General features: G+C 44.7%; 1 protein-coding gene across 1 annotated transcript in view; it reads left to right on the top strand.

Annotated features, from left to right (window-relative positions):
* FARP2 (FERM, ARH/RhoGEF and pleckstrin domain protein 2) overlaps positions 1 to 26,718 on the top strand; it is a 159,100-nt gene that overhangs the window by 4,557 nt on the left and 127,825 nt on the right. The window contains exon 2 of the mRNA XM_073581193.1: positions 13,346 to 13,558. Within this exon, the coding sequence (XP_073437294.1) occupies positions 13,358 to 13,558 (201 nt within the window). The 5' untranslated portion in view covers positions 13,346 to 13,357. The remainder of the gene's footprint in view (positions 1 to 13,345; positions 13,559 to 26,718) is intronic.

The raw sequence follows: 26,718 nt of genomic DNA, 5'->3' as shown, positions 1-26,718 counted from the left end.
TGTATTGTACAGGTGAAGCAATTATCACCTGAGCAATACTAAGGAAATCCTGAAAACATGACCTGTTGGTGGGCCTTGAGGACTGGAGTTGGGGAAACCTGGTCTATGGGACCATTGGAACTAGCGGAGTGTTATACTCTGCTTTCTCTAGCAGTCCCACAGATGATGCATGGAGCGGAGGCCAAGCATCTGCACCTCTGTTATTTGCTTACTGGATTCGTCACAAATGAAAGAAAAGGATGGCTATTTAACGGATCCTGTTTCCATAGACTTCAATCTTAAAAAAACGCCTCCAGCTGAGATAATTTTTATTTATATAGCGCCAACATATTCCGCAGCACTTTACAATTAAGCAGGGACATGTACAGACAATAAATTCAATACAAGTTAAGACAATTTAAACAGTGACATTAGGAGTGAGGTCCCTGCTCGCAAGCTTACAATCTACAAGGAAATGGGGGGACACAGTAGGTGAAAAGTGCTTATTTCAGGTCTGGCAATTATAATAAATAGGGATTTTAATATAAAGCTGCATGATTCAGTCATCAGCCCGTGTGTGTATAAGTGCAATAGTCAAGTATCAAGTGCAGTTATTGTGTGCATGGAAGGTGTGGAGACAGATGAATAGTAGGGTGCAGATTCAGAATAATATTTGGAACGAGGGAACAGGGCAAAGTTAGTTTGCTGAGTAGTTGATGTGATAGGCTTGTTTGAAGAGATGGGTTTTCAAAGCGCGCTTGAATAGTTCGGGGCTAGGTATCAGTCTGATCGTCTGGGGAAGTGCATTCCAGAGAGCTCACGCAGCACGAGAGAAGTCTTGGAGACGGAGGTGCGAGGTTCGGATTACAGGGGATGTTAGTCTTAGGTCATTTGTAGAACGGAGGGCACGTGTACGGCAATAGACAGAAATGAGAGAGGAGATATAAGGCGGTGCAGAACTGTGGAAAGCTTTGTGGGTGAGAGAGATGAGTTTATACTGGACCCTGTAGCGAGTAGGTAGCCAGTGTAATGACTGGCACAAGATGGAGGCATCGGTGAAGCGGCTGGACAGAAATATGACCCTGGCTGCCGCATTCAAGATGGATTGGAGAGGAGAAAGTTTGGTAAGAGGGAGACCGATTAGAAGAGAGTTGCAGTAGTCCAGACGAGAATGAATAAGAGCAACAGTAAGAGTCTTAGCAGTTTCAAAGGTGAGAAATGGTCGGATTCTGGAGATGTTTTTAAGATGCAGGTGACAAGAGCGAGTGAGTGATCGGATATAGGGAGTAAAGGAAAGTTGGGTGTCGAATATGACCCCAAGACAGCGGGCATGCTGCTTGGGAGTTATGGTTGAACCCTCCAGGGTTATTTCGATGTTAGGTAGAGTGAGGTTAGTAGAGGGGAGAAACACAAGAAGTTCAGTTTTGAAGAGATTTAGTTTCAGATAGAGGAAGGACATGATGTTAGAGACAGCAGATAGACAATCCTTGGTATTTTGAATTAGGGTAGGGGTGATTATCAGGGGAAGAAGTGTATAATTGGGTGTCATCAGCATAGAGATGATACTGGAACCCAAATCTGCTGATTGTTTGTCCTATAGGGGCAGTGTATAGAAGGAAGAGGAGTCGGCAAAAGATACAGTGAAGGAGCGGTCAGAGAGGTAGGAGGAGAAACCAGGAGAGGGCTGTGTCCTTGAGGCCTATAGAACGGAGCATAGTGAGGAGGAGCTGGTGATCCACAGTGTCAAATGCGGTAGAGAGATCCAGGAGAATCAGCAGGGAGCAATGACCTTTCGATTTAGCTGTTATTAGGTCATTAGAGACTTTGGTGAGGGCGGATTCAGTGGAGTGTAAAGAGCGGAAACCAGATTGTAAGGGGTTGAGAAGAGTTATCCGAGAGATAGCGGATTAGACGGGAGTGGACCAAGCGTTCCAGGAGTTTAGAGATGAAGGAAAGGTTAGAGACAGGTCTGTAGTTAGCATTGCAGTTCTGGTCCAGGGATGGCTTTTTAAGTAAAGGGGTTATGATGACCTGTTTAAAAGAGGAGGGAAATATACCTGACGAAAGAGAGAGGTTAAATATTTTAGTCAGGTGAGTGGTGACCACTGGTGAGAGAGACTGTAGGAGATGTGAAGGAATGGGGGTCACTGTTGCAGATTGTAGGCCGAGCAGAAGCGAGGAGCTTGGAAACTTCTTCTGAAACAGGCTCAAAGATGTCTAGTGAGCTTGAGGTGCGGCAGGGAAGGGGATCCAGGCACTGAGGAGATTGGGCTGAGATATCCTGATGGATGTGGTTGATTTTTTTTCTAAGTGGCCAGATCCTCACTGCTGAGGTTGGTGATGGGGGCCTGTACTTTAGGTTTCAGAAGGGAGTTTAAGGTTTCAAAAAGTCATTTTGGGTTGTTGGATAGTGAGGTGATGAGGGTAGTGAAGTAAGATTGTTTGGCCAGATGAAGGGCGGAGTTATAGGTTTTGAGCATGAACTTATAGTGGATGTAGTCTTCTGCTAAGAGAGATTTTCTCCACTGCCGCTCTGCACACCTTGAGCAACGCTGAAGAAAGCGTGTATGCATTGTGTGCCCGGGCTGCCGTTGACTGTGTCGGGTCTTTCTGCGTGTAGAAGGTGCTGCTTCATCTAGGGCATTCTTCAGTGTATTATTGAAGTGTGACAATGCTAAGTCTGGACAGGAGAGGGAGGAGATGGGGGCTAAAGATGTGTAGAGATTGTCCTTAAGCTGCTGGGTATTAATGGTACGTGTATTCTCATAAGTGTGGTAAGTGAGGGTGTCCCGGGTGAGGAGAGTGGAGACAATTCTTCACAGAGAAGGAAAGAAGGTTGTGGCCCGAGAGCGGGAGAGGGGAGTTAGTAAAGTCGTGCAGCGAGCCGGGACGGGAGAAAACCAGGTCCAGAGTATTCCCGTCCTCATGTGTAGGAGAATTAGTAAACTGTGAGAGGCCGAATGAAGAAGTTAGAGAAAGAAGATGAGAGGCAGATTGGGAGAGGGGATCATTGATGGGGATGTTAAAGTCTCCCATGATGAGGGTGGGGATGTCACAGGATAGAAAGTGAGTAAGCCAGGTGGCGAAGTGGTCTAGAAACTTCGGGAGGAGCCTGGAGGGTGATAAACATCCGCCACTCGTAAGGAGAAGGGCTTAAAGAGTCTGACGGCGTGGACTTCAAAGGAAGGAAATGTAAGTGAGGGAACCGGGTGGATGACTGTTCTCAGGTCTGGCGGTATGTGATCAGTTCTTTAACAGCGGACTTAAGTTATGTCTGCACAACTTTTTTGCCCCAATGTATTGTTGCTGCATCCATTCGACCAGGCTGTGTTCACATGTGCAGTAATGATCTAACACTTATGTTGAGATGAAGCTACCCAGACTATCAGTTATTGTCTTGTGGGGAAATTCTGAGTGACTGCTGCAAACAAAATGTAGCATTACATGAGGTCCAATGAAACCTATGGGTGACTGTGTATTTCATGGGGGTGTTTTGCCTGTCCGGGTGAGGCTTTCCGCTTAGCCTCATAGTTAAAGGGTCACAATTAGGTCACAGCCCCCTTCTTTGGTGAGCAGGGACGTATAGGGTGTATGGGAATGTGTCGGTAAGGTAGGGCTTCCTTCGCTGTATTGACCTGTAGGGGATGCAGTTTTTATTGGTGTTTTTGTCTGGTTTTGAATGACCAAGCCATCAAAATAATAATACATTTTATTTCTATAGTGCTGACATATTCCGCAGCACTTTACATTATAGAGGGGACTTGTACAGACGATAGACATTACAGCATAACAATAATCACATAGATCATAACAGATACGAAGAGGAATGAGGGCCCTGCCCGCAAGCTTACAATCTATGGGGAAAAAGGGAGACAAGAAAGGTGGGTGGTAACAGTTGCCCTGATTGTATGGACCAGCCATAATGTTAAGTGTGTAACAGTACAGACACAGAGGGCTAATGGATGCATAAAGCATGTGGGAACATGATGCGGGGAACCTGGTTATGGTAAAACTTTTGACTGTGCCACACAGGGATAGATTAGGTTAATGTGTTGAGGCGGTAGGCCAGTCTGAATAAATGCGTCTTCAGGGCACGCTTAAAATTGTGGGGATTGGGGACTAATTGTATTGACCTGGGAAGTGCATTCCAAAGAATTGGCGCAGCACGTGTAAAGTCTTGGAGACGGGAGTGGGAGGTTCTGATTATTGAGGATGCTAACCTCAGGTCATCAGCATAGATTTCCTAGCAAAATAGATTTCCTTGTATGAAAACAAGTGAATGTAGTGTCTGTGTCCTTGGGTTAAATACATTAGTGTCCCATAGTTTGGAGGGTTGCCCTTTGGAAAGAAGTAGAAATAATTATATCGCAAAAGGAATGTCTAGAAGCGCTGCCATATGGTCTGAGGGCTAAAGTAAGTGGTCGGCCTTGGACTGCTGGGAAATGTAAACCTTTGTCCTTCCGTGAACTGAATTCCACATACCAGACTAGGAAGTTGTTTTTTTACCTTGCTCTATTGATGAGACGTTTGTTTGTCGCAGGGATTGGCTTCATTCAGATTTAGCATTTTCCTTCTGACTTACCTGGAAAACTGCAGTCACTGATTGTCAATAAGATTTGTAAGGTTTTGTGCTTTTTTTTTTTATTTTTTAAACTTGGGACATTGCTTGCACTATTGCCCCTGATCTATCAGTTGTGGGTATTTTTTTTAGTCATTTGTTTGCCCTCTTTTTCTGTCTTCACGAGTGGACTTTGCGCTAAAGTCATCAAATGATATCAGTGTTTGCTGAGTGTAGCACAAGTTAAATTTTTTTTTTTCTTTTTCTACTTTTTTTTTTTTTCCCTTTATTTGTACCTTTTTAGAGCAACATGTTGAATTTTAAATGGTTACAAATGATGAATTAGGCCACGGTCCCACGATCAATATTACTAACGTTCTACACGCAGCATATTTTCGCTACGTTCAATATTCTGCGTTGTACAGTGCATACGATTAAAAGAAATCTCATGCCCACTGTGCTTCTTTTTGACGCTGTGTAAACTCGCCTGCGGTGCATGTTTCCAAGCCGCAGCATCAGTCTCCTGTGCGGAAATTCCCCATAGACTTGCACTAGATGCGGAAAATCTGCAGATTAAAAAAAAAAGTAAATGCACCCAAAAAAGCATCTAAACAATCATGTAGGTGCAGGCAGCAGAGCAAACAGGACCCTGCTAGATATACTACACTTGCACCATGCAGTGCCTTTCTTGTGGCACTGAAGGATGTTTTTAGCCTTGTATAACCTAAAAAATAGAATTATCTGGGGGCCCCCCCTGTTTTTTTAATAACCAGCCAAGATAAAGCAGACACCTGTGGACTTATGTTATCAGACCCCAAGCCGTCAGAGCCTCTAAGCTTAGTTATTAGCTGTAGCGCTGTTGCCAATAACAGCCACCGGGATGAGCAGCGGAATCCTACTGCGGTCAGGGAACTGGAAATATCTCACATGAAGCTGGAAAAGCAGTTTAAGGCCGGGTGCCCACGATCCGGATCTGGCAGGGCTTTGGACACAGCGTCTGTTCGCTGCATCCACAGAGCTGTCGTCTGTTGAACGCAGGTAAATCCGCATGTCCGTCTCCGCGGCTAATCCGTGGGTGTCTGTGGACGGATAGTGGACATGAGATTTTTTGAAATCCCGTCCACTGTGCTGTCACATCTGGACCCTGCGGGTTTGACGCATAAGTACACATCGTCAAACCCGCAACAACTCCGGATCGCTGGCACGTACCCTGGCCGTTAAAATCTGTAATTTCTGAAAAAAGTGAAAATACACGGGCTAAGGTCTTTTCTCCTTTTGCCTGTGTATTTTCTTGTTACTCTTGAATTCCCACAGTAAGAGATAAGTCATTGTAGCCCTTGTATGATTTTACGTTACCATGTACCCGCAGCCTTTATGTTCCTATAAGTACAAGCTGGACCCCTCACTCATATGTACATATGTTCTGCGGCATGGGGCCTCTGCTGTACCTCCATATGTCTCTAGTTTCATGTGGGAGGTTACAGAGGTATTTTCTGTTCAGATTCCATATGAGCACAACACTACGCCCCATTACATGCCATATGTATGGTGCTTTTCTCCGCTTGAAGCAGCTCTGTACATATGGTACCGTAGCACACAGAGGCCATACAGCGTCACACTACAAAGCCTTTCTCCTAATCAGGCTCCATGTTTTCTTTTTTTTTTGTGGGGTGAGGCTCCTTTTTTGCGCTTCAATATGGCACAAATCACTATCTTACAGAGACACACATTATATGCATAGGATTCTTTGATAGCTTTTGAGAAGCATGAAATGTTGTAAACAATATTATTCTCCTTGTTAAAACCCCCACCATTCCCATGTGGTTGTATTGGGGTCCCCAGCAGTCATGCAGCAGTGACTTGCATCCATCGTTGACGTGACCGCTATAGTTAGTCACTCGCTTCGATGGTGATGCATGCATAAATGGTTCATGACCACAGAAGCCAGCGATTGGCTGCAGCGGTGGCATGATTGATGTATGGTACTTTCGGTGCTGGACCAGGGGAGGTCACTATTGATAATTGTTTGCAGTACGCCCCCTTTAACACTCTTGTTTTCTCATAATGTCATCGCTATTGTTTTTTCTCCCTAATACTTGTATTTATGGCATTAGACACCGAAATAAAAATAAAGACTATTTATTTGTAATCCCTCATCTACATCGGTGTAATCTGCTTGTACATTCTCCCCGGAGTGAACTATGGAATGAGTCACTGGGAAATGTGATCATTACCTTCAGTATGTGCTGCCCTTACATGTTCTTTTGGTGTGTTGGAAAAGGCATAACCCAACAGTATTGCCTGGAGACCGAGCACCACTTTCCTCCCGCTTATTCATGTCCTGGTTTGTTGGGTTCAGTCTTACATGAGTAATACTTTCTCGTGGGAAACAAACCTGACACCTCTTCATTTAGAACTTTTTGATTACGGCTATGGTTATACAAATTGCATGTACAGTACAGACCAAAAGTTTGGACACACCTTCTCATTCAAAGAGTTTTCTTTATTTTCATCACTATGAAAATTGGAGATTCACTCTGAAGGCATCAAAACTATGAATTAACACATGTGGAATTAATTAACAAAAAAGTGTGATGCACATGATGGATACATTGTGGGCCTCATGTGTTAGGACTATAGTGAATGCTGCCCATAGGCGGTCAGACACACAGTACCGCATCATTAATTGAAATGCCAACTTTGAAATCCTTCTCTACCCTGTTGGCAGAGAGTCGAGAGGCCGTCAGTCTGCTGGTCCAGCCAAAAATGGCGAGTTTGGCAGACTTTCATCTAATGAGTATGGGGGGGCTTTAGTTAATTAATCCACATATCTAATAATATTAACCATTGAAAGTAGTGCAGTTTCCTTGCTGGGTTCTGATCACACTCCTTTGGTGTTTGATGAAGTGTCTTTGGACTTATTATGTGGCAGATCACTAGTCATGTTTGTGGGATTGCCCGCTAATTAACCCTAATCACTACTGATGGTTAAGGAGCAGATAATCCATCGTCATTACCACAATTGCTGAGATTTCTAAATCCCCATTCTGGTGTAATAGGAAATGTAGCCATTGTGTTAGGATGAAGGTAGGGGCGTATTTACATGTCTATGACTTTTTACCCCCCCTCACATTGCTGAATCTTACTGCTGTGATGTGTAAGGGTGTGTGCACACATTGCGGATTCTGCTGCGGATCCTCAGTGGATTTGGTCTTGCGGATCCGCAGCGGTGTACAGTACCATTAAAAGCAATGGAAAATGAAAACCGCAGTGCACACGGTGCGGATTCTTCCGCGGTTTCAAAACCATAGCATGTCAATTCTTTGTGTGGATTCTGCAGCGGTTTAGCACCTGCTCCATGACAGGTGTCAAACCGCAGAGGAAAACCGCAGAAAATCTGCAGATAAACCGCAGGTCTTTTGACCTGCAGATTTAGACAAATCCGCGTGGAAAATTCCGCAGCAGAGTCCGCAATGTGTGCACGCACCCTTAGAGAAAATTCTAAGATACACCTCCGTTACTATATTTTTTTTTTTTTTTTTTCTTTGCATTTGTTTGTTGTTTTTTTTTTTTTATTTGATGTTGCGGATCTAACCTGCCCATTCTAGTGAATGGGTCTCTGAAAAAAAAAAAAACGGTGCTCTGATGTCACCCGTGAGTGCTGACTTTTTTTTCACTGAGTATTTGGTAAGAAAAGCTTTGAAAAATCTCTATCATTTTTCTTTTCCACAGGAGAAAAATTGATGATGTACACAGATTATAAAGAAATGACACATGAATCAAAAATAGGTCTACCACACTTTATTAAAGAAATATATAAGAAAAACCCAGGTTTTTACCATATGAGAAAAAAAGTGGATGCCTGACTGATGCCTGAATGAATGTTACCGATGCCCAGGATGAATGGTGTCAGTCTGGGGCCAAATTCACACGTCAAAGTTTCATGGTCCATCTCCAAGGCCATGATTTCCAGGCTAGCAGAGGGTCTCCCGACCTAAGATCAACAGGCAAATGAAAGGAAGTTAAGTTTCGGTCAGGAGATCATGGTCCGAACACAGATTGTGAAACTTGGACGTCTCCATCCATCATTTAGAGACCTAAAGATCCAGTGAGGTGTTATCGCCCATTGCAGAATTTAGTAAGTACAGTACTAGATGGAGGTGAATGGAATATGCTGTGCCGAGTAAGGGCTTATTCTCAAAACCAGGAGTGGAAGGTAAAAAAACTGTTATTGACACCTGTTCTGTGTTTTGGAGTCACTCCTGGTTTTGGCATACACTGCTGTGTGAATAAAGCTGGACGATAACATTTCAGTTCCTTTTCACTGTTTATTACATGACATGTGATAATCTTACTCAGTTTGCAATGTAAGGACATGTCTGAACATGGCTGACAGTGTTAGGGCACAACATGAGGACCTCACCCTGCAAAGCTGCATTTGCCAGTTTGTGTATATATAGCTGTGATCATCAGCCTCTTAGTGCAGACTGCTGTAGCCGGAGGTGTAATGATAGCGCTCCTGAAGGCCCAGTGCCTGTAACGGAAATATTCTATCATTCCTATAATCCTCATAAACTCCTGCGGTGACGTGTTTCTGAGGTATAAATGCCTAGACACAGTTTCTAGACAGAGCGATGACCTAAAAATGGCGCATCTGTTTGATACAGGTGGAACATGTTTTAGACGTGTTTTTTTTTTGTTTTGTATTTTTGTTAGTTGAACTTGTCATCTTGGAAATGCCATCCGCTCTGCGGGCACCATGTTGTAGAGCAGGGATGCTGAACGGATTGATATATAGTTTTGGGAGAAAAGATTCAGTAACTTGTGTTTTAATCAGTGAGGCCTCTTTCACACTTCAGTTGTTTGACGTCAATCAAAAGCCGCCATTTTTAGAAAAAAGCGGATTTTTTTTTTTTGCGGAATCCGTTTAGTTCTCATAGACTTGCATTAGCGGAGGATGGCTGTCCGTTGCATCCGTCATTTGACTGATCCGTCGGAATTTCAGCGTCCGTTGTCTTGGTACAACGGACATAGTAAAGTTTCTTTCTGCGTTGAAAAGGCGGATAGTGACGGATCCGTCGCCGTCCGTTGTCTGCTGTAATGGACGCCTATGGGCGGTGGATCCGTCGCCATCCGTCACATGACGGAATCCATTTTTTTAAACGGAGCATGCCTGGAAGAATTTCCATTCATTTCATTTAACCCCCAAAAGCCATTCTGGCACAGAAAAAAAAATATCTCTATCTCTCTTGTTCTGTTCCTTTAAATTTCATTAATTGACTGCTGCGACGGATCCGTCAAAAAAACGGATCCGGTGCATCAGTTTTTTGCAAATCTGCAACGGATTCGTTTTTTCACACTTTGGCGGATTGGAACTGACATCAAAAGACTGAAGTGTGAAAGAGGCCTTAGTTTATCCAAAAACTGGCTTAAACCTCTCTCCCAAAAAAAAAAAAAAATACACGGTCAGACACAGACAATTTTTAAAATGAACTTTCGTTCGTGGGAAAACCCCTTTAATGTGACCGGCATCCTCTGCCTGTAGACACGTCGTGTATCTGCTGCCGGGATCAGCCGAATGATTCAAAATGGTGCAATGGTGTTCCACTGGTGGTACCAAGCAAGAGGCTGCTTGAGTGTGGTGCGACAGTGTTCCGCTGATGGTACTGTGCAATAGGTTGGTACCAGCTGCAGTTTCCATATTGAGACACCCATCACTTGGGTGTCCCAATATGGCGGTTGGTGAACTTCCTCTGCTTGGAATTCTGGGATACGGTGAAATCTGGACAGGAGGCTGGCTTGTGTGCGAACTGTTAACCATTTACATGCCGGTGTCTGCAATCGGCGTCCCATTTTGTGGGGTACCCATGGGTTGCTATGGCAGGTGAAGACCTGCTAAAGGTCCCCATTACTGCCATCTTGGTCATCCTGAAGTTCAGCTGTAAGCTGAGCTTCAAAAGAGATAGATTTCTAGTCCTAAGGTGATTAAAATTTAAAGTAAAAATAAAAAAAATACAAAAATGTTTTAAATATGAAAAAAAAATTCAAGCTTTGAATCATCCCCTTATTGTCCCATTAAAAATAAGATAAAAATGGAAAAATAAACATTTGGTTATGTTATTTCTGTAAAAGTCCTGTGTAACCAAATATAAAATTAATGAACCCAATGAGTACACGCCACAATGAGAAAAAAAATCAAGACATCACAGTTATGGCATTTCAATAACCAAACCTCCCTAAAAAAAATGAAATTGTCTTCTGGACCTCAAGATTGCATGATTAAATACATCAGCTCGAAATGGAAAAAACAAGTCCTCCCACTGCTCTATTGATGGAAAAGTAAAAACCTTGCAAAATGGTAACAGTAACCATGTGTGTATATATATATATATACACACACACACACACACAAACTTTTTTTTAAAACCATTTACGATAAATAAAACGTACAATTTTGGCTTTGTTGTGCTCATCCTGACCTCGAGAATCTGTTTTTTGTCTTTTTTTTTTTTTTCTTTTTTTTTTCCATACAATGAACATTGTGAAAACAAAACCCAGTAAAAGTAATGGTAGAATTGCATAGTGTTCACCATTTCACCCCCACCAGTAATTTTTTTTTTCTCCCGTTTTTTAGTACATTATATGGTAAAATGAATAATGTCTTTCAAAACTACAACCAGCATAACAAAAAAAGTCCTTTATATGGCTATGTCTTAAAAAAAAAAAAAAAAAAAAAAAAAAAAAATGTTATGGCTTTTGGAAGAAGAGGAAGGAAAAACAAAAACACCCAAAAAAAAATTCCTGGTAGTGAAAAAGTTTTCATGAAGTTTTCTGGGGGTCAAACGTTGATGTTTCATCCTGTACTCAGGTTATCGCTGTTTTGACAGTAATAGTGTTGGGGCCTCAGGCCAGATTTGACGCCAACAATAAACATTATTGGGCTCCATCGTACAACGGATCGGACTCTGTTGTGAGCAGAGCTTTAGTGTAACATTATCCACAGGTTTCTCTCCTTTTTGTCTCCCTCTATTTTTCACTTGTCTTGTTTGGATAGTAACAGGTTGTCTTGGTTGAACTGGTTTTGCCACTTGTAAGACTGGAATTCTTGTTTCCAGACCATCAGTGTGTAAGTGATACAGTAAGTTTATTATGTTTGCATTGTATTCTTCATACATGGCAAACGGTTTCTTTTTCAGTATTTCTATCCAGGAATGTAACATAATGGTCTGCAAAAAAAATATTTTCCATTCATTTCTGTTAAAATGCTTGTCCACTACTCAACAACACCTTTTCAATGTCCCCAATGTGCAGCGTAAAGTTAGAAAAAAAATACTTCTCAGAATTGTGCTGCTCCTCTGCTCCAAGCGCTATGTTCCCCGGTGATCCTGTGACATTGGTTATGTCACACAAGCGCTGCAGCTCATCAGCGGCCTCCGAAGTCTTCATAAAGTCTGTTTCTTCACAAGCAGTGGAGTGGGGCACCTTGGAGTTCATCGGTATTCCCCACCTACGCTCCACTGATTGACACCTTTCTTCTTATGCTTTCATATGTCAATCAATCAATGACAGGGGCACTGCTTCTCCTGATGAAGAGCTCTCTATCACCACTCAATGCTGGAGTCAGGCAGTGTAGACCATAGACAGATTGTCTAGTGATGAATAGACCAATATCATAAAGGCTGGCAGATTGCAGAAAACTATTTATTTTCCTTAAATTGACCCGACACCTGATTGATGTTGCCCAAACCACGAGCAGCATGAATCAGAGCCCGGCTACTTGTCATCACCTCTAGCAGTGCTGGACGAAGTCCTCTGTGGCCAGTGCTGGACTAGTCTGGTCTCGGGGTCTAGAAGTAGTAAAGACCTTGGATCAATGCGTCCTGTTATTATTGTATTCGTGTCATTTGGTGACTGGATAAACAGGATAGCTGCCTGGACTGTGGGTAGTTTCCTGGCACTTTTTTGTCGTTTTTGACATGTAAGGTTTTGGGTTTTTTTAAGCGGTTTTTCATCGTTTTTGTACTGGGGCTTTCCGGTTAGTGGTTTTTGTTTTTTTTTTTTGTTTGTTTTATTGAACAAGGGAGAAACTGCTAGCTAGATTTCAATTCATCTTTTGGGAAAATGCACAAAAAGACGCTCAGGCATCGTCCAGTTGGCTTTTGAGAGTTACCATTGACTTCTGTTGAGCATCTTCAGAGCGGAAAATGTCTGATGAATGGTCAGCTCAATTATTTTACCCACTTGGCATCTTTTGAACCCTAAGGGTATGTGCACACGCTGCGGATTTGGCCCTGCGGGTCCGCAGCAGATTCTGCTGCGTTGTACAGTACCTTTATTTCCTATGGAAATAAAAAAACGCTGTGCATATGCTGCAGATTTTTCCGCGCGGATTTGCTGCAGGTTACAATCTGCAGCATGTCAATTCTTTGAGCGGATTCCGCTGCGGTTTCCTACCTTCACCATTGTGAGGTGAGAAACCGCAGTGCTAATCCGCAGGTAGGATTTACTTGCGGATTTTACAAAATTCGCAGGGAGAAATCCGCAGCACCTAAAAACTACGTGGGCACATAGCCTAAATCAGTTGAGACTCTCCAAAACTGCAACATATGCACTGCAAGTCATTTCTACATACCAGTGCTTATGTTCATCCGTTTCCGCATTATCTGAGTGCTTTTTCTGCTGGGTTTTGGCGTGCACCTACCTGAAAAAATGTTGTGTTCACATACCGTTAGTCCTTCAAAAAGACACTAATAGACTTTTATTGAGTTAATTTTAATGTGAATATTATTGTTTTTTTACTTGTTTCAGAAACGGACCACAATGGGAGAAATAGAAGGCACTTATCGTGTGCTGCAGACCCTAGGGGCCCGTCTAGGTACCCAAAGGACCACTGGAATAAGTACACTTGAGCCAGGACAGACCCTCAGCATGACCTTCTCTTCACCTGCCAAGGCCACAAATCAGGCTTCATGCTCCTCCATTTTACTTCTGGATGGCACTGTTCTCCCTGTCGAAGTAGGGGTACGTTTTCTACTCTAAAAATTTTGAGCCACGTGTCATGCTCTTCTTAATTTTTTCGTTCGCTAAAAGGTTAATTATACACTGTAGTATATTGCTGCTCCAAATGTCCTTTTGTGCTGAATTCCAGAGATTGGGACGGTTTTGTGACAGAGGCGCTAAGTCATTCGTTTTCAGACCTACCATTATGTTGCCTTCATTAGAAAACTATATTGATGAATTCCGCAAGCATGTAATGTAGATTTTCTAGCTTCACCTCATTCCCTCAGAGCAGACTGATAGTAAATGTTAATTTCATTGTTCGGCTGCCATGTGAACCTCAGGGGTTATATCTGTGCAGTGTGTGTGATGTTACCCATCTAAGCCGACTCTGCTCTTACTTGGCAGAAGAAAGGAAGGTTCTTCAGAGCCAAGGAGTCCGCACACGGGTGTGAGTATAGGCTGAGCAGTCTACAAGTAACGCCCTGCTGCCTGATATCTCTCGCCACACCCGTAGGAACCATTACGGTGGTTAAACAATATTATCTTGGTGGTTAAACGTTTAGGGTATTTGTGTACAGAGGTTTTTTTTTTATTTTTTGAGATGGTAAAAAAAAACTCAGCACATTTTCTAGTGTTTTCCATCAGGAAATGCTTCAAAGAAATGACATAGATTTTCTTTCCTCCCACCAAGTAGTTTTTCAAAACTTAAGCTGGGAAAAAAAACGCACAAAAAAACTAAACCTGAACAGCAAAGTAGTTTTACAAAAGAAATGAATAGGAAGAATCTTTCAAACGTTTTTTTGAGCAAGCGACCCATCAAAGCATTCCGTGTGCACATCCTTAGGGTATGTTCAGACATGGAGGAGTTTGTTCTATAAATCCCCAGTAAAGGTGCATTTCCATTCCTTAATTATCTAAATACACTCGTTTCACGATAATTATGCAGTTCAAATCGGCAGCCTATCACTCAACGAGCAAGGGAAGCCGCTCATTTGTAGGGCGAAATTATCATTTTGTTTACTCAAAAGATCCTCATTCTCAGCAGCGTATTATTCTGTGCTGCCGAGAACAAAGGCAGCCTACGTACTCTAAGGCTCTGTGCACACGTTAAGTTTTTGCCTCGTTTTTTGATGCGTTTTTTATTGCAGATTTGTCACAAAACCTGAAGGCGATTCTGATGCCATCAAAGTCAATGAGAATTTGCTGAAGTGTCACGCAAATGCTGCTTGTTTCTGATATGCGCACTGTAGCATGTCAATTCTTTCAGCCGTTTTCCAGCATTTTTTCCATCACAGAAAGCTAGAAAAATGTATGCAAAAACTCGTCCAAACCGTGTCTCTGCCACTATATTTTTTCCTGCCAAGAGATGCAGAAATTTCTACAGTCCAATACTGACCATGTGCACATAGAATTCACAATGTATTATACTCAGTGGCCAGTGATCTGGAGCGTGGCGGCCTGCGCATACTAGTGCTAAACATTCACTGATCTCTGGTAAGACTGCAATCTCCGCTATATATGATATATACATTTGCAGTACGTGTGGATGGGGTTTCCTTCAGGTGCTGTATAGAATCCACACCAAATTGTGCAGCCATGCCATGTGTGCTTTAATAGTCTCATAAAATGATTTTCTGTTTCCAGTACAGATATGAATGTATTTAGAAGGACTTTGTTTTTCATTGCTCTCATTTGGCGGTGTTCTCTCTCTGTAATTGTCTGCCATGTTAGTTGAATGGCAGTTGTTGGCACGTGTGGCTGTTAGGAAAGGCGCAGTCAGGACTTCCCACGTAATCCTGGGCTGGACGGCATGTAATGACGATGAGCATCTGGTATTCTCAGGCCAGCTTTGCATTCAATGGGAAGCAGATGGACTCGGGATAAGCTCTGCTAACAAGCTTTGCTCTTTTTACCTCTGTATGTGTACAAATCCCCCTTCAGTAGTCGTACGCGGACACAATTTTCCTTTTTTTTTTTTTTTTATATAGATATAGTAAAATGAAAGGTACTTTTATGTTCAGATAATCTTTGCTTGTTTATTACTGTATTTTCTTTTTCTATTTGTGTATGTGTGTGTGTGTGTGTATATGTATGTGTGTGTGTATATATATATATATATATATATATATATATATATATATATATATATATATATATAGTACAGACCAAAAGTTTGGACACACCTCATTCAAAGAGTTTTCTTTATTTTCATGACTATGAAAATTGTAGATTCACTCTGAAGGCATCAAAACTGAATTAACACATGTGGAATTATATAATTAACAAAAAAGTGTGAACCAACTAAAAATGTGTCTTATATTCTAGGTTCTTCAAAGTAACCACCTTTTGCTTTGATTACTGCTTTGCACACTCTTGGCATTCTCTTGATGGGCTTCAAGAGGTAGTCACCAGAAATGGTCTTCCAACTGTCTTGAAGGAGTTCCCAGAGATGCTTAGCACTTGTTGGCCCTTTTGCCTTCACTCTGTGGTCCAGCTCACCCCAAACCATCTCGATTGGGTTCAGGTCTGGTGACTTTGGAGGCCAGGTCATCTCGCGTAGCACCCCATGACTCTCGTTTTTGGACGAATAGCCCTTACACAGCCTGGAGGTGTGTTTGGGGTCATTGTCCTGTTGAAAAATAAATGATGGTCCAACTAAACGCAAACCGGATGGAATAGCATGCCGCTGCAAGATGCTGTGGTAGCCATGCTGGTTCAGTATGCCTTCAATTTTGAATAAATCCCCAACAGTGTCGCCAGCAAAGCACCCCCACACCATCACACCTCCTCCTCCATGCTTCACGGTGGGAACCAGGCATGTAGAGTCCATCCGTTCACCTTTTCTGCGTCGCACAAAGCAGGGCTGTGGAGTCGGAGTCGTGGAGTCGGTATAAAATGGACCGACTCCTAAAATATATAATAAATTGGGTACAGTAGTTCAATTGCAGAATGTGCTGAATATTTTTTCAGAGGAATTTGGGAAAGTTATGAAATCTCTATATATAAAACTGAATGTATGTACAGTATGTGTGTATCATCAACCAATCACGAAGCATCTTTCATTTCACCAGAGCTGTTGAAAAGAAGCTGAGCTGTGATTGGTTGCTATGAGCAACGGTTTTCCTTCCAACCAATCACTAAGCATCTCTCATTTCACCAGAGCTGGTTAAAAGAAGGTGAGCTGTGATTGGTCACTATGAGCAAGTTTTCCCACTTGGCAACACTTCAGCAAACACTGACATGGTGGGAGAAATCTAGCATCCCCGGGAACATAAGCTCAAGCCATTGTCTGCCCCCCTGAAAGGAGCAGTGAGCACATGTCAGAGATGAATCCTTCTCCCGTTCCCATATACCCATCACACATACTCCACCCCATAGGCACATCTTCCCGCTTAAAGGGATCATTGGTATGGAAGTCAGAGCAAATCCCTCAGCGCTCTGGTTCTGACCCCAGGCCTCTCTTAAAGGGATCATTGGTATGGAAGTTAGCGCAATTCCACTAAGCGCTCTGGTTCTGACCCCAGGCCTCTCTTAAAGGGATCCCCGTAATGGAAGTCAGGACCGTTCCACTCAGCTCTGTGGTTCTGATCCCAGGGTCTCTTAAAGGGATCATTGGTATGGAAGTTAGGGCAAATCCACACTGCGCTTTGGTACTGAACCCAGGCCCTTCTTAAAGGGATCTCCGGTATGGAAGTCAAGGCAATTGCCTTCAAATGCTCTGGTACTGACCCCAGGCTCTCTTAAAGGGATCTCCTGTATGGAAGTCATGGCAAATCCCTCAGCGCTCTGATTCTGACCCCAGGCCTCTTTTAAAGAGATCATTGGTATGCAAGTCAGGGCAAATCCACTCAGCGCTATGGTTCTGATCTCAGGCTCTCTTAAAGGGATCCCCAGTATGGAAGTTAGGACAAATCCAGTCAGAGCTCTGGTTCTGACCCAAGGCCTCTCTTAAAGGGATCTCCGGTATGGAAGTTAGGGTAAATCCCTCAGTGCTCTGATTCTCACCCCAGGCTTCTGTTAAAGGGATCATTGGTATGGAAGTCAGGGCAAATCCACTGAGCGCTCTGGTTCTGATGCCAGGCCTCTCTTAAAGGGATCCCCGGTATGGAAGTTATGACCGTTCCACTCAGCACTCTGGTTCTGACCCCAGGCTGACGGGATGATGTGGGATATTATGGGTAGTTGTCCGGTGGCTCTGGCTGACGGGATGATGTGGGATATTAGGGGTAGTAGTCCGGTGGCTCTGGCTGACTGGATGATGTGGGATATTGGGGGTAGTAGTCCAGTGGCTTTGACGGGATGATGTGGGATAACAGAGGTAGTAGTCCGGTGGCTCTGGCTGAAGGGATAATGTGGGTTATTATAGGGAATGTGGCTATGCGGAGTGGGCGGGGCTCTGCACATACATATATATATATATATATATATATATATATATTTTCATTCATTATAATTTGTTATAATTAACCGTAGTTAGTTACTATGCCTGGGCTGCGCCGGGCTCTTCAGCTACTGCTAGTGTCCTATAAATGGCTGTTCTATTCCTGATCTAAGGCTAACGTTTTTCAGCTGCAAAAGCAGATCAGCTTTTTAAAAAACCACATCACCGGAAAGATTTTTGAGCTCATAGATAATGTTTTCAATAGAGCAGATTTCTAATCTGCTTTTGCTATCTATCCATTTATCCATATTTGTCTATCCATGTCTTATCTGTGCCAAAAAGAATGAAAGCCGGGTAGCACACAGACTAACACTCCTCTTTTTTTTTTTTTTTTTTTTTTTTTTTTTTTTTTTTTTTATAGCACCAGTCAGGTACACCTCATAGCTGCCCAAAAGGACGCCCACGACTGGCATTGCTCTTCTTCAGTAACACATCAACATCAATTGATAGTTGGAATAAATAGACTGCATTCATCACATCTTCTTAAGGTGCAGGCTTTATTTTCAAGTGTAGGGTTGTGCAGTGTGAGGTTCTGCAGCAGCTGAGGTGGGCAGTATGCGGTTCTGCGGAACAGTATGAGGTTCTGCCCCCCCCCCCTGGTTTGATCCTGGCCACGCCCATGGTGTCAATGTAGCCTGAGGATCTAGGCTTTGTCTTAGCTGAGATAAGTCAGTGCTGCACTCCAGCACCAGTGAAGCTCCTCCTCTGCAGAAAAGGGTACAAATTAAATATGTTCTATCTAAATATCTTGATTATTGTATCATAAAAAAGTCTGATGTTCACATTGTACTACAATACATTTTTCACTTAAATATAAGCAATATATGTGGGAGTTGGAGTCTGTGTAAGGGAAATTGAGGAGTCGGAGTCGCAGGTTTGGCATACCGACTCCACATCCCTGGCCCAAAGACACGATGATTGGAACCAAAGATCTCAAATTTGGACTCATCAGACCAAAGCACAGATTTCCACTGGTCTAATTTCCAATCCTTGTGTTCTTTAGCCCAAACAAGTCTCTTCTGCTTGTTGCCTGTCCTTAGCCGTGGTTTCCTAGCAGCTATTTTACCATGAAAGCCTGCTGCACAAAGTCTCCTCTTAACAGTTGTTGTAGAGATGTGTCTGCTGCTAGAACTCTGTGTGGCATTGACCTGGTCTCTAATCTGAGCTGCTGTTAACCTGCGATTTCTGAGGCTGGTGACTCGTATGAACTTATCCTCTGCAGCAGAGGTGACTCTTAGTCTTCCTTTCCTGGGGTGGTCCTTATGTGAGCCAGTTTCTTTGTAGTGCTTGATGGTTTTTGCCACTGCACTTGGGGACACTTTCAAAGTTTTCCCAATTTTTCGGACTGACTGACCTTCATTTCTTAAAGTAATGATGGCCACTCGTTTTTCTTAGCTGCTTTTTCTCTAGTCACCTTCCACGACGGTATACGGAGGTTGCCTCTTTGCCCTGATGGGGGATAGGAAACACAGAGAGGTTAAAAGGCCCTCCCACCTGTCAGTGTCTTTCCTGTTCCCCATGGATATATACTGTGGTGGCCGGCAACTGCAGTAAAGGGGCAGGGTTACCTGAGTCAAGATGCCGGGCAGCTGGTGGTCGCGTCCCGCATCCTCCTCTTTGCTGCTCCCGTCGTTCCCTCGGGTGACGTCGGGACCTCTCGCTGGCCTTCTCGCGCCCCCGTGAGGGCAAAGCAGGCCAGGGATCCCTGACCGGGGGCCTCCCGCAGCTCCCCCGATCTATCCCCCTCCAGTGCGCGGCATCTGGGCATCCCGGAAGTGACGGCAGTGGATCTCACGCGTTACTTCCGGTATTGGCGCTCCTGGGAGGACGCTGACTTCCGGAATGGCGGCCCCCATGCGACGCGCGGTGCCCGCTTCTAAACGCCGGCACGTGGACCCAGGAGGGGGAAGGGGAAGCACTGATCGCTGTAGGGCAGGCGCTGGCTCTGAGGAGCATAAAAGCCCTGCTGAAGCCTGCATAGAGGTAAGACAAATGCCTCAACACGGATGGCTCTTCGTGCCCTGCGTCTGAAGAGCCCAGCGCTGCCCCTGCTACAGTGAGTGTTGCAGGGAAGGGGTCCGTGGGGTGGTGATCTCATTTTGGGGGCTCCCTTTTTTCTGACCGCCCTCTCGTTTTAGGGAGAAACGCCTACCCTCAAAGCCGCAACTAGGAAAAAGTGCCCAAATGCCCTTATTATGGGATAAAAATCTTTGCCGGTCCTGCACCGACAAATTAGAGCAGAGCAGCCGTCCCTCTTAGACGAGATTCGCTCCCTGTTCAAACAAGAGGTGCAGTCTTCCCTAGCGGCTTTTACACAGCCTCCACCACCACAATCCCGTTCTCCAGCAAAGAAAAGGAAAATACAAGTTGAAGACTCTGACTCTGAGTCCGACCTGTCTCATACATCGTCCTCTGGGAGATGGGAGGAACCAGTATCATCCAGGGCTGCCGAGATTAGAAAATACCTCTTCTCCCCTGACTATCTGGAGGAGCTGGTATCAGCAGTACGCATCACCACGGGGTTAGAAGAGGAGCCAGAACCGCAGTCCATTCAGGACCAAATGTTTGGTGGGCTTAAAACTGAAAAAACGCATAGGGTTTCCAGTACATGCCAACATATTGGACATGATTTCGCAGGAGTGGGAACTGCTGGAAAAACGCCTTAGCACTCCCTCAGAGATGAAACATAGATTTCCCCTGGAAGGCGTTTCTGCGGAATGGGACATCCCCAAAGTTGACGTTCAGGTGGCGAGAGTCGCAAAGAGAACTGCGCTCCCATTCGAGGATTCTTCTCAACTGAAGGACCCGATGGACAGAAAAATAGAAAATCTCCTAAAGAAATCTTGGGAGACATCTGCGTCAACGTTAAAGGCGAACATCGCCTCCACCTTCGTAGCTAGAGCTTTGTTTTGCTGGCTTGAGGAACTAGAATCCCACATATCACATGGTACCTCCAGGGGTGAGTTATTAGACTCCCTACCCATCCTGCATAAAGCTACAGTGTTTTTAGCGGACGCTTCTATGGAATCCGTTAGGGTAGACGCTAGGTCCCTGGTACAATCCAACGCAGCCAGGAGAGCTCTCTGGCTCAAGATGTGGAGCGGTGACATCACCTCCAAAGCTAAGTTGTGTGCCATACCCTTCAAAGGGGAATGTCTTCGGGCCTGCCCTAGACGAGATTCTGGAGAAAGCCACCGACAAAAAGAAAGCGCTTCCAGAACAAAAACCTTTCAAAAAGCGGCCCTTTCGTGCCCCTCAAGCGCAGACCTCCCAAGCAAGAGGCAAAGGCAAAACAGGGAGATGGAGCTACCCGAAGGGTAGGGGAAAAAATATTCTCATCCTACAGCAGCAGCAGGCCCAACCAGACAAGCAATGACTTTGACCCGGTGGGGGGGGGAGACTCTCAAAATACGTACGTCAGTGGGAAAACATCTCCAGTTCTCACTGGGTCCTCAACGTCATCAGGGAGGGCCTATTGATAGTTTATCTCCTCCCCTCCACAGGGTCTAAAAGTCACTTGCCTCCCGACCCCAAAAGACCAGACAACACTGCGGTTAGGTCTCAGAAGCCTCATGGGGTCAAACGCAATCTCCCCGGTCCCAGAATCAGAATGGGGTCAGGGCCATTACTCTCGGTTTTTTCTGGTAACCAAACCATCAGGCGAGGCCCGTATTATCTTAAATTTTAAAGGGACTGAACCGGCATGTAAAATACCGAAAGTTCAAGATGGAATCCGTAAGGTCAGACATCCCCCTAATCGGGCCACATTTCCTTATGTCAACCATAGACTTAAAGGACGCATATTTTCATATTCCAATCCACCCGAGACACAGGAAATATCTGAGGTTTGCGGTACAGGGGAGTCGTCAGGTGGAGCACTATCAGTTCAACGTCCTTCCATTTGGCATCTCCTCGGCGCCAAGAGTTTTCTTCAAGGTAATGGCAGAAGCAGTGTCATTCATCAGGAGCCAGGGCGTCTGTATAGTGCCTTACCTGGATGACCTGCTGATGGTAGCTTCCACCGAGGCAACCCTGGAAACTCAAGTGTCGAATCCCTTGATACGTTAAGGTCTCTGGAATGGATCCTGAATTTGAAAAAATCTCAGCTGCAGCCTTCCAAGACCAGGAAGTTTCTGGGGGTTCTTTTGGACTCCGCAAAACAAATGTCCTTCCTTCCGGACGACCACCGTCTAACCTTAATATCAAAATTCAAGAAATTCAGGGACATAAGGTCCCCTACACTCCGGGAAGGCATGTCGGTCTTAGGCTCTATGACAGTGTCTATACAGTCAGTAGCCTGGGCTCAAGCTCACTCCAAAACCCTCTAGACTCACATCTTGGAAAACTGGAACGGTCATCCTGGTACGCTGAACAAGAAAGTGCACACGCCGGGTCGAGTAAGAGCCTCCCTAGCATGGTGGATGAACACCAGAAACCTCCACAGAGGTGTGAGTTGGAACCAGATTCCGCTGACTACAGTCACGTCAGATGCCAGCAGAAGGGGCTGGGGGGCGATGGTAAATCACACTCCGTTTCAAGGACTCTGGGATCAGACCATGAGCGGGAAATCGTCCAATTTCAGGGAACTGAAAGCTCTGGAAGAAGCCCTCCTGGCGGCTGGTCATCAGATTTCGGGACATCACATCCGAATATATTCAGACAACATGACCGCAGTGGCTCACATCAAGCACCAGGGCAGTACAAAATTCGGCAACCTGAAAGGAATCTCCTCTCGAATATTCTGTTGGGCTGAAAAACACCTGTTGTCCCTGACAGCGGTTCATCTAAAGGGCACCTCCAACATACAAGCAGACTTCTTAAGTCGCCAGGACATCCATCCTGGAGAATGGAGCCTAAACAGCAGGAGCTTCAAATTGCTAGTAGACAGGTGGGGCCTACCGGAAATCTACCTCCTCTCACCAAAACGCACAGGTCGAAGCCTTTTTTTCCCTAAACCCCAGAGACAATTTCAGGGGAGTGGATGCCCTGGCCCAGGATTGGGACTTTCACCTGGCCTATGCCTTCCCACCAATACCAATCCTGGCGAAAGTCCGGAGAAAGGTACGAGAACACCGGACCCCGACTATTTTGGTAGCCCCGTTCTGGCCAAAGAGAAGCTGGTTCAACCTGATTACCGAGCTGCAGGTAGATGGACCGATTCTCTTGCCATTAGAAGACAATCTCCTCTCGCAGGGGCCAATTCGCCACGCAAACCCACAGAAGTGGAATCTTGCGGCAGGGTTACTGAGGCCCAGGTACTAAGATCCAAGGGGTTGTCAGATCCGGTAATCGCTACCCTACAGAAATCCAGAAAGCCGGTAACTAATGCTATCTACAACAAAATTTGGAAAAAGTTTTCATCTTTCTGTTTACCTAACTTACCAGATCCGCTCAGGCCAAACGTCAAAAATTTTGGATTTTTTGCAGAGGCGTTTAGAGATCGGCCTTAGACCTAGCACCTTGAAGGTCCAGGTCTCAGCTCCCAGCTCCGTTTTCGACCAAGATCTAGCAGGTCATCGTTGGATCAAAAGATTCATGACTTTGGCGATCAGAATGAATCCTAAAAAACAGACAATAGTCCCTCCATGGGATCTGAACTTGGTGCTTCAAGGGCTCGCAGGTCCACCCTTCGAACCTTTGTCTTCTTGCTCTCCTCAAAACATGGCATACAAAAGTTTTCTTAGTAGCCATAACCACAGCCAGTAGAGTAAGCGAATTACAAGCCCTATCGATAAGCGAGCCTTATTTGCTTGTTAGAGACGACTCAATAGTCCTTCGTCTCGACCCTTCCTTCTTTCCGAAGGTAGTCTCCAAGTTCCACCGATCCCAAGAAATTGTCCTACCATCATTTTGCCAAAACCCAGCAAATGTTAGAGGAAAAATTTCATACTCTGGACGTCCGATGCATTGTTCTACATTACTTGGACCAAACCCATCCTTTCAGAATCGACCAAAATCTGTTCGTCCACTCCTCAGGTCAAAACAAGGGGAAAAAGGTGGCAAAGAGCACTATAGCCAATTGGATAAAAAAAAGCTATAGTGGAAGCATATATCACTCAAAATATGCCTCCCCCAGTGGGGATCAAGGCCCATTCAACCAGATCCACTTCGGTCTCCTGGGCAGAAAAAGCAGGTGCATCTCCAGAGCAGATCCGCAGGGCAGCAACTCCATACTTTCTCAATGCATTATAGACTGGATGTAACATCTAGTAGGGATCTAGTCTTCGGACGAAAAGTTCTCCAGGCCGTTGTCCCTTCCTAGTGCCAAATTAGTTGGTATTCCTCCGACTACCGTCGTGGAAGAGAAAATAGAATTAGACTTACCAGTAATTCAGTTTCTAGGAACCTTCCACGACGGCACTAATTCCCACCCTATACTCCTGGATTAAGGATCTGGGAATTGGAAGGTAAACCAGGGCTACGGTCTCAGTTATAAGTCACTGACAGGTGGGAGGGCCTTTTAACCTCTCTGGGTTTCCTGTCCCCCATCAGGGCAAAGAGGCAGCCTCCGTATACCGTCATGGAAGGTTCCTAGAAACTGAATTACTGGTAAGTCTAATTCTATTTTTCTTGCCATAATACAAAGTCTAACAGTCTATTCAGTAGGACTATCCGCTGTGTATCCACCAGACTTCTGCGCAACACAACTGATGGTCCCAACCCCATTTAGAAGGCAAGAAATCCCACTTATTAAACCTGACAGGGGCACACCTGTGAAGTGAAAACCATTTCCGGTGACTACCTCTTGAAGCTCATCAAGAGAATGCCAAGAGTGTGCAAAGCAGTAATCAAAGCAAAAGGTGGTTACTTTGAAGAATCTAGGATATAAGACATATTTTCAGTTGTTTTAACACTTTTTTGTTAATTATATAATTCCACATGTGTTGGGCTAGTTTCATACTTGCGCCTTTTTGCGCAGCGTATCAAGCGCACACGAAACGCATGTCAAAAACGCTTGTAAACGCTGCGTTTTTTTTGTAGCATTATTGTGTGCATTACGACAAAAAATCGCAGGGTTTTTATGCGTTTGTAAGCGTTTTTCATGCGTTTGCATTTTTTATGCGCAATGGTGTCACTTCACAGGGGGAAAATCCTGGAAAAATTCTTGCAACACACTCCACCAATGGGACAGCAGTGGGCGTGTCTTATGGAAATTTTTATGCGCAATGGTGTCACTTCACAGGGGGAAAATCCTGGAAAAATTCTTGCAACACACTCCACCAATGGGACAGCAGTGGGCGTGTCTTATGGAAATTCTTTATATTAACCCTGTTTACAGCTGAATTCTTCACATTTGCTTGCATTTGCTTTGATAAACATGGATCTGCGCTGGAAGAGTTTTTACTTTGACTTGGATCTGGACATGAGGATGGCTCAGGCTTATGCAGTTGCTTTCCATGAACAGAGGGAGAGAGAGGCAGCGAAGACGGCAGCGGCGGCGTTTGTGGATACATCCCATTATTGAACTTCGGGAGAGCCGTGGAGCGTACCACACCCTCTACAGCGAGCTACAGGCAAACCCGGAGAAATTTACGGACTATACACGGATGTCCCAACAAACCTTTAACTATTTGCTTGGTTGGGTCCAAGAAGCCATCCGGAGACAGGACACGCAGCTTCGGCGTACGATTACTCCTGAGGAACGGCTCCTGGTCACATTACGGTATGTAGTTTTGCAAAACCAATGCCTGCCTAATTTTCTTTGTTGTGACTTGTACTCTTCCAAATCTGGCAGAATTATAGTTCTGCCATGTAGTTAACAAAAGGCTGCGGTATTTTTTTTTATGGCATGTATTGAACAAAAGGCTGTAGATATACATATTTTTTATTTTACTGAATTTTAGGTGTGTACAAAAATCCCTATACAGATATATTAATTTTGTTTTTTCTTTGTGTCACAGATTCCTGGCTACTGGAGAGACCCTTAGGGAAGGGAGCTCTGGAATGGGCATGGAGGCAGATTGGGACACATTAGGAGAAGAGGGAGGGTGGATGGACGAACAGTTTTTTTTTTTTTTTTTCCTTTGGTGCAGGAGTATCCTGCCTGGAACGACTTCCACCGTGTGACCGCCTTACTTTGCTCGACCGCTTGGAGATGGTGGACTGTGGCGTTGACCTGTAAAATATCGAATGCGGGTCTCCACTCTGCTGCTCTGTGGTGGCGGTGCTCCTAGAAGTGGCAGTGGCGGTGCTCCTAGAAGGGGACAAAGTTGTGTCGGTGCTCATAGAAGTTGCGGCGGTAGATGTCATACGAGACTAAATCGTGTCGGTGCTCAAAGAAGTGGCGGTGATCCTTGGAGATGAAGTCGTGTCGGTGGTCTGAGCAGAAGTTCTGGCGGGACTCCGAGGAGGAGAATTGATGGCGGTGCTCCTTTGATGAGGAGAATTGATGGCGGTGCTCCTTTGATGAGGAGAATTGATGGCGGTGCTCTTTGATGAGGAGAATTGATGGCGGTGCTCCTTTGATGAGGAGAATTGATGGCGGTGCTCCTTTGATGAGGAGAATTGATGGCGGTGTTCCTTTGATGTTGACTGGTGGTGTCGGTGGCCCAAGCAGGTTCTGTGGTGGTTTGGCTCCAAGCTGGTGGTGCTGTGGCAGTTGTGGTGCTCCATACAGGAGCAGCGCTTGCCATAGTGGTGGTGGCGGAGGAGTGTCCAGCAGCACTTAGACTTGGGGTGGTGTAGTGGTGTCCGGCTTCACTGGCAATGCAGGTGGCCGTGCAGTGGTATGCAGCAGAAG

The sequence above is a fragment of the Dendrobates tinctorius genome, unplaced genomic scaffold, assembly GCF_039654945.1.
Source record: "Dendrobates tinctorius isolate UK_male_01 unplaced genomic scaffold, ASM3965494v1 ptg000069l, whole genome shotgun sequence".
Classification (NCBI taxonomy): Eukaryota; Metazoa; Chordata; class Amphibia; order Anura; family Dendrobatidae; genus Dendrobates; species Dendrobates tinctorius.
The sequence above is the reverse complement of the archived record's forward strand: the minus strand, read 5'-3'. Positions and strand labels throughout refer to the sequence as shown.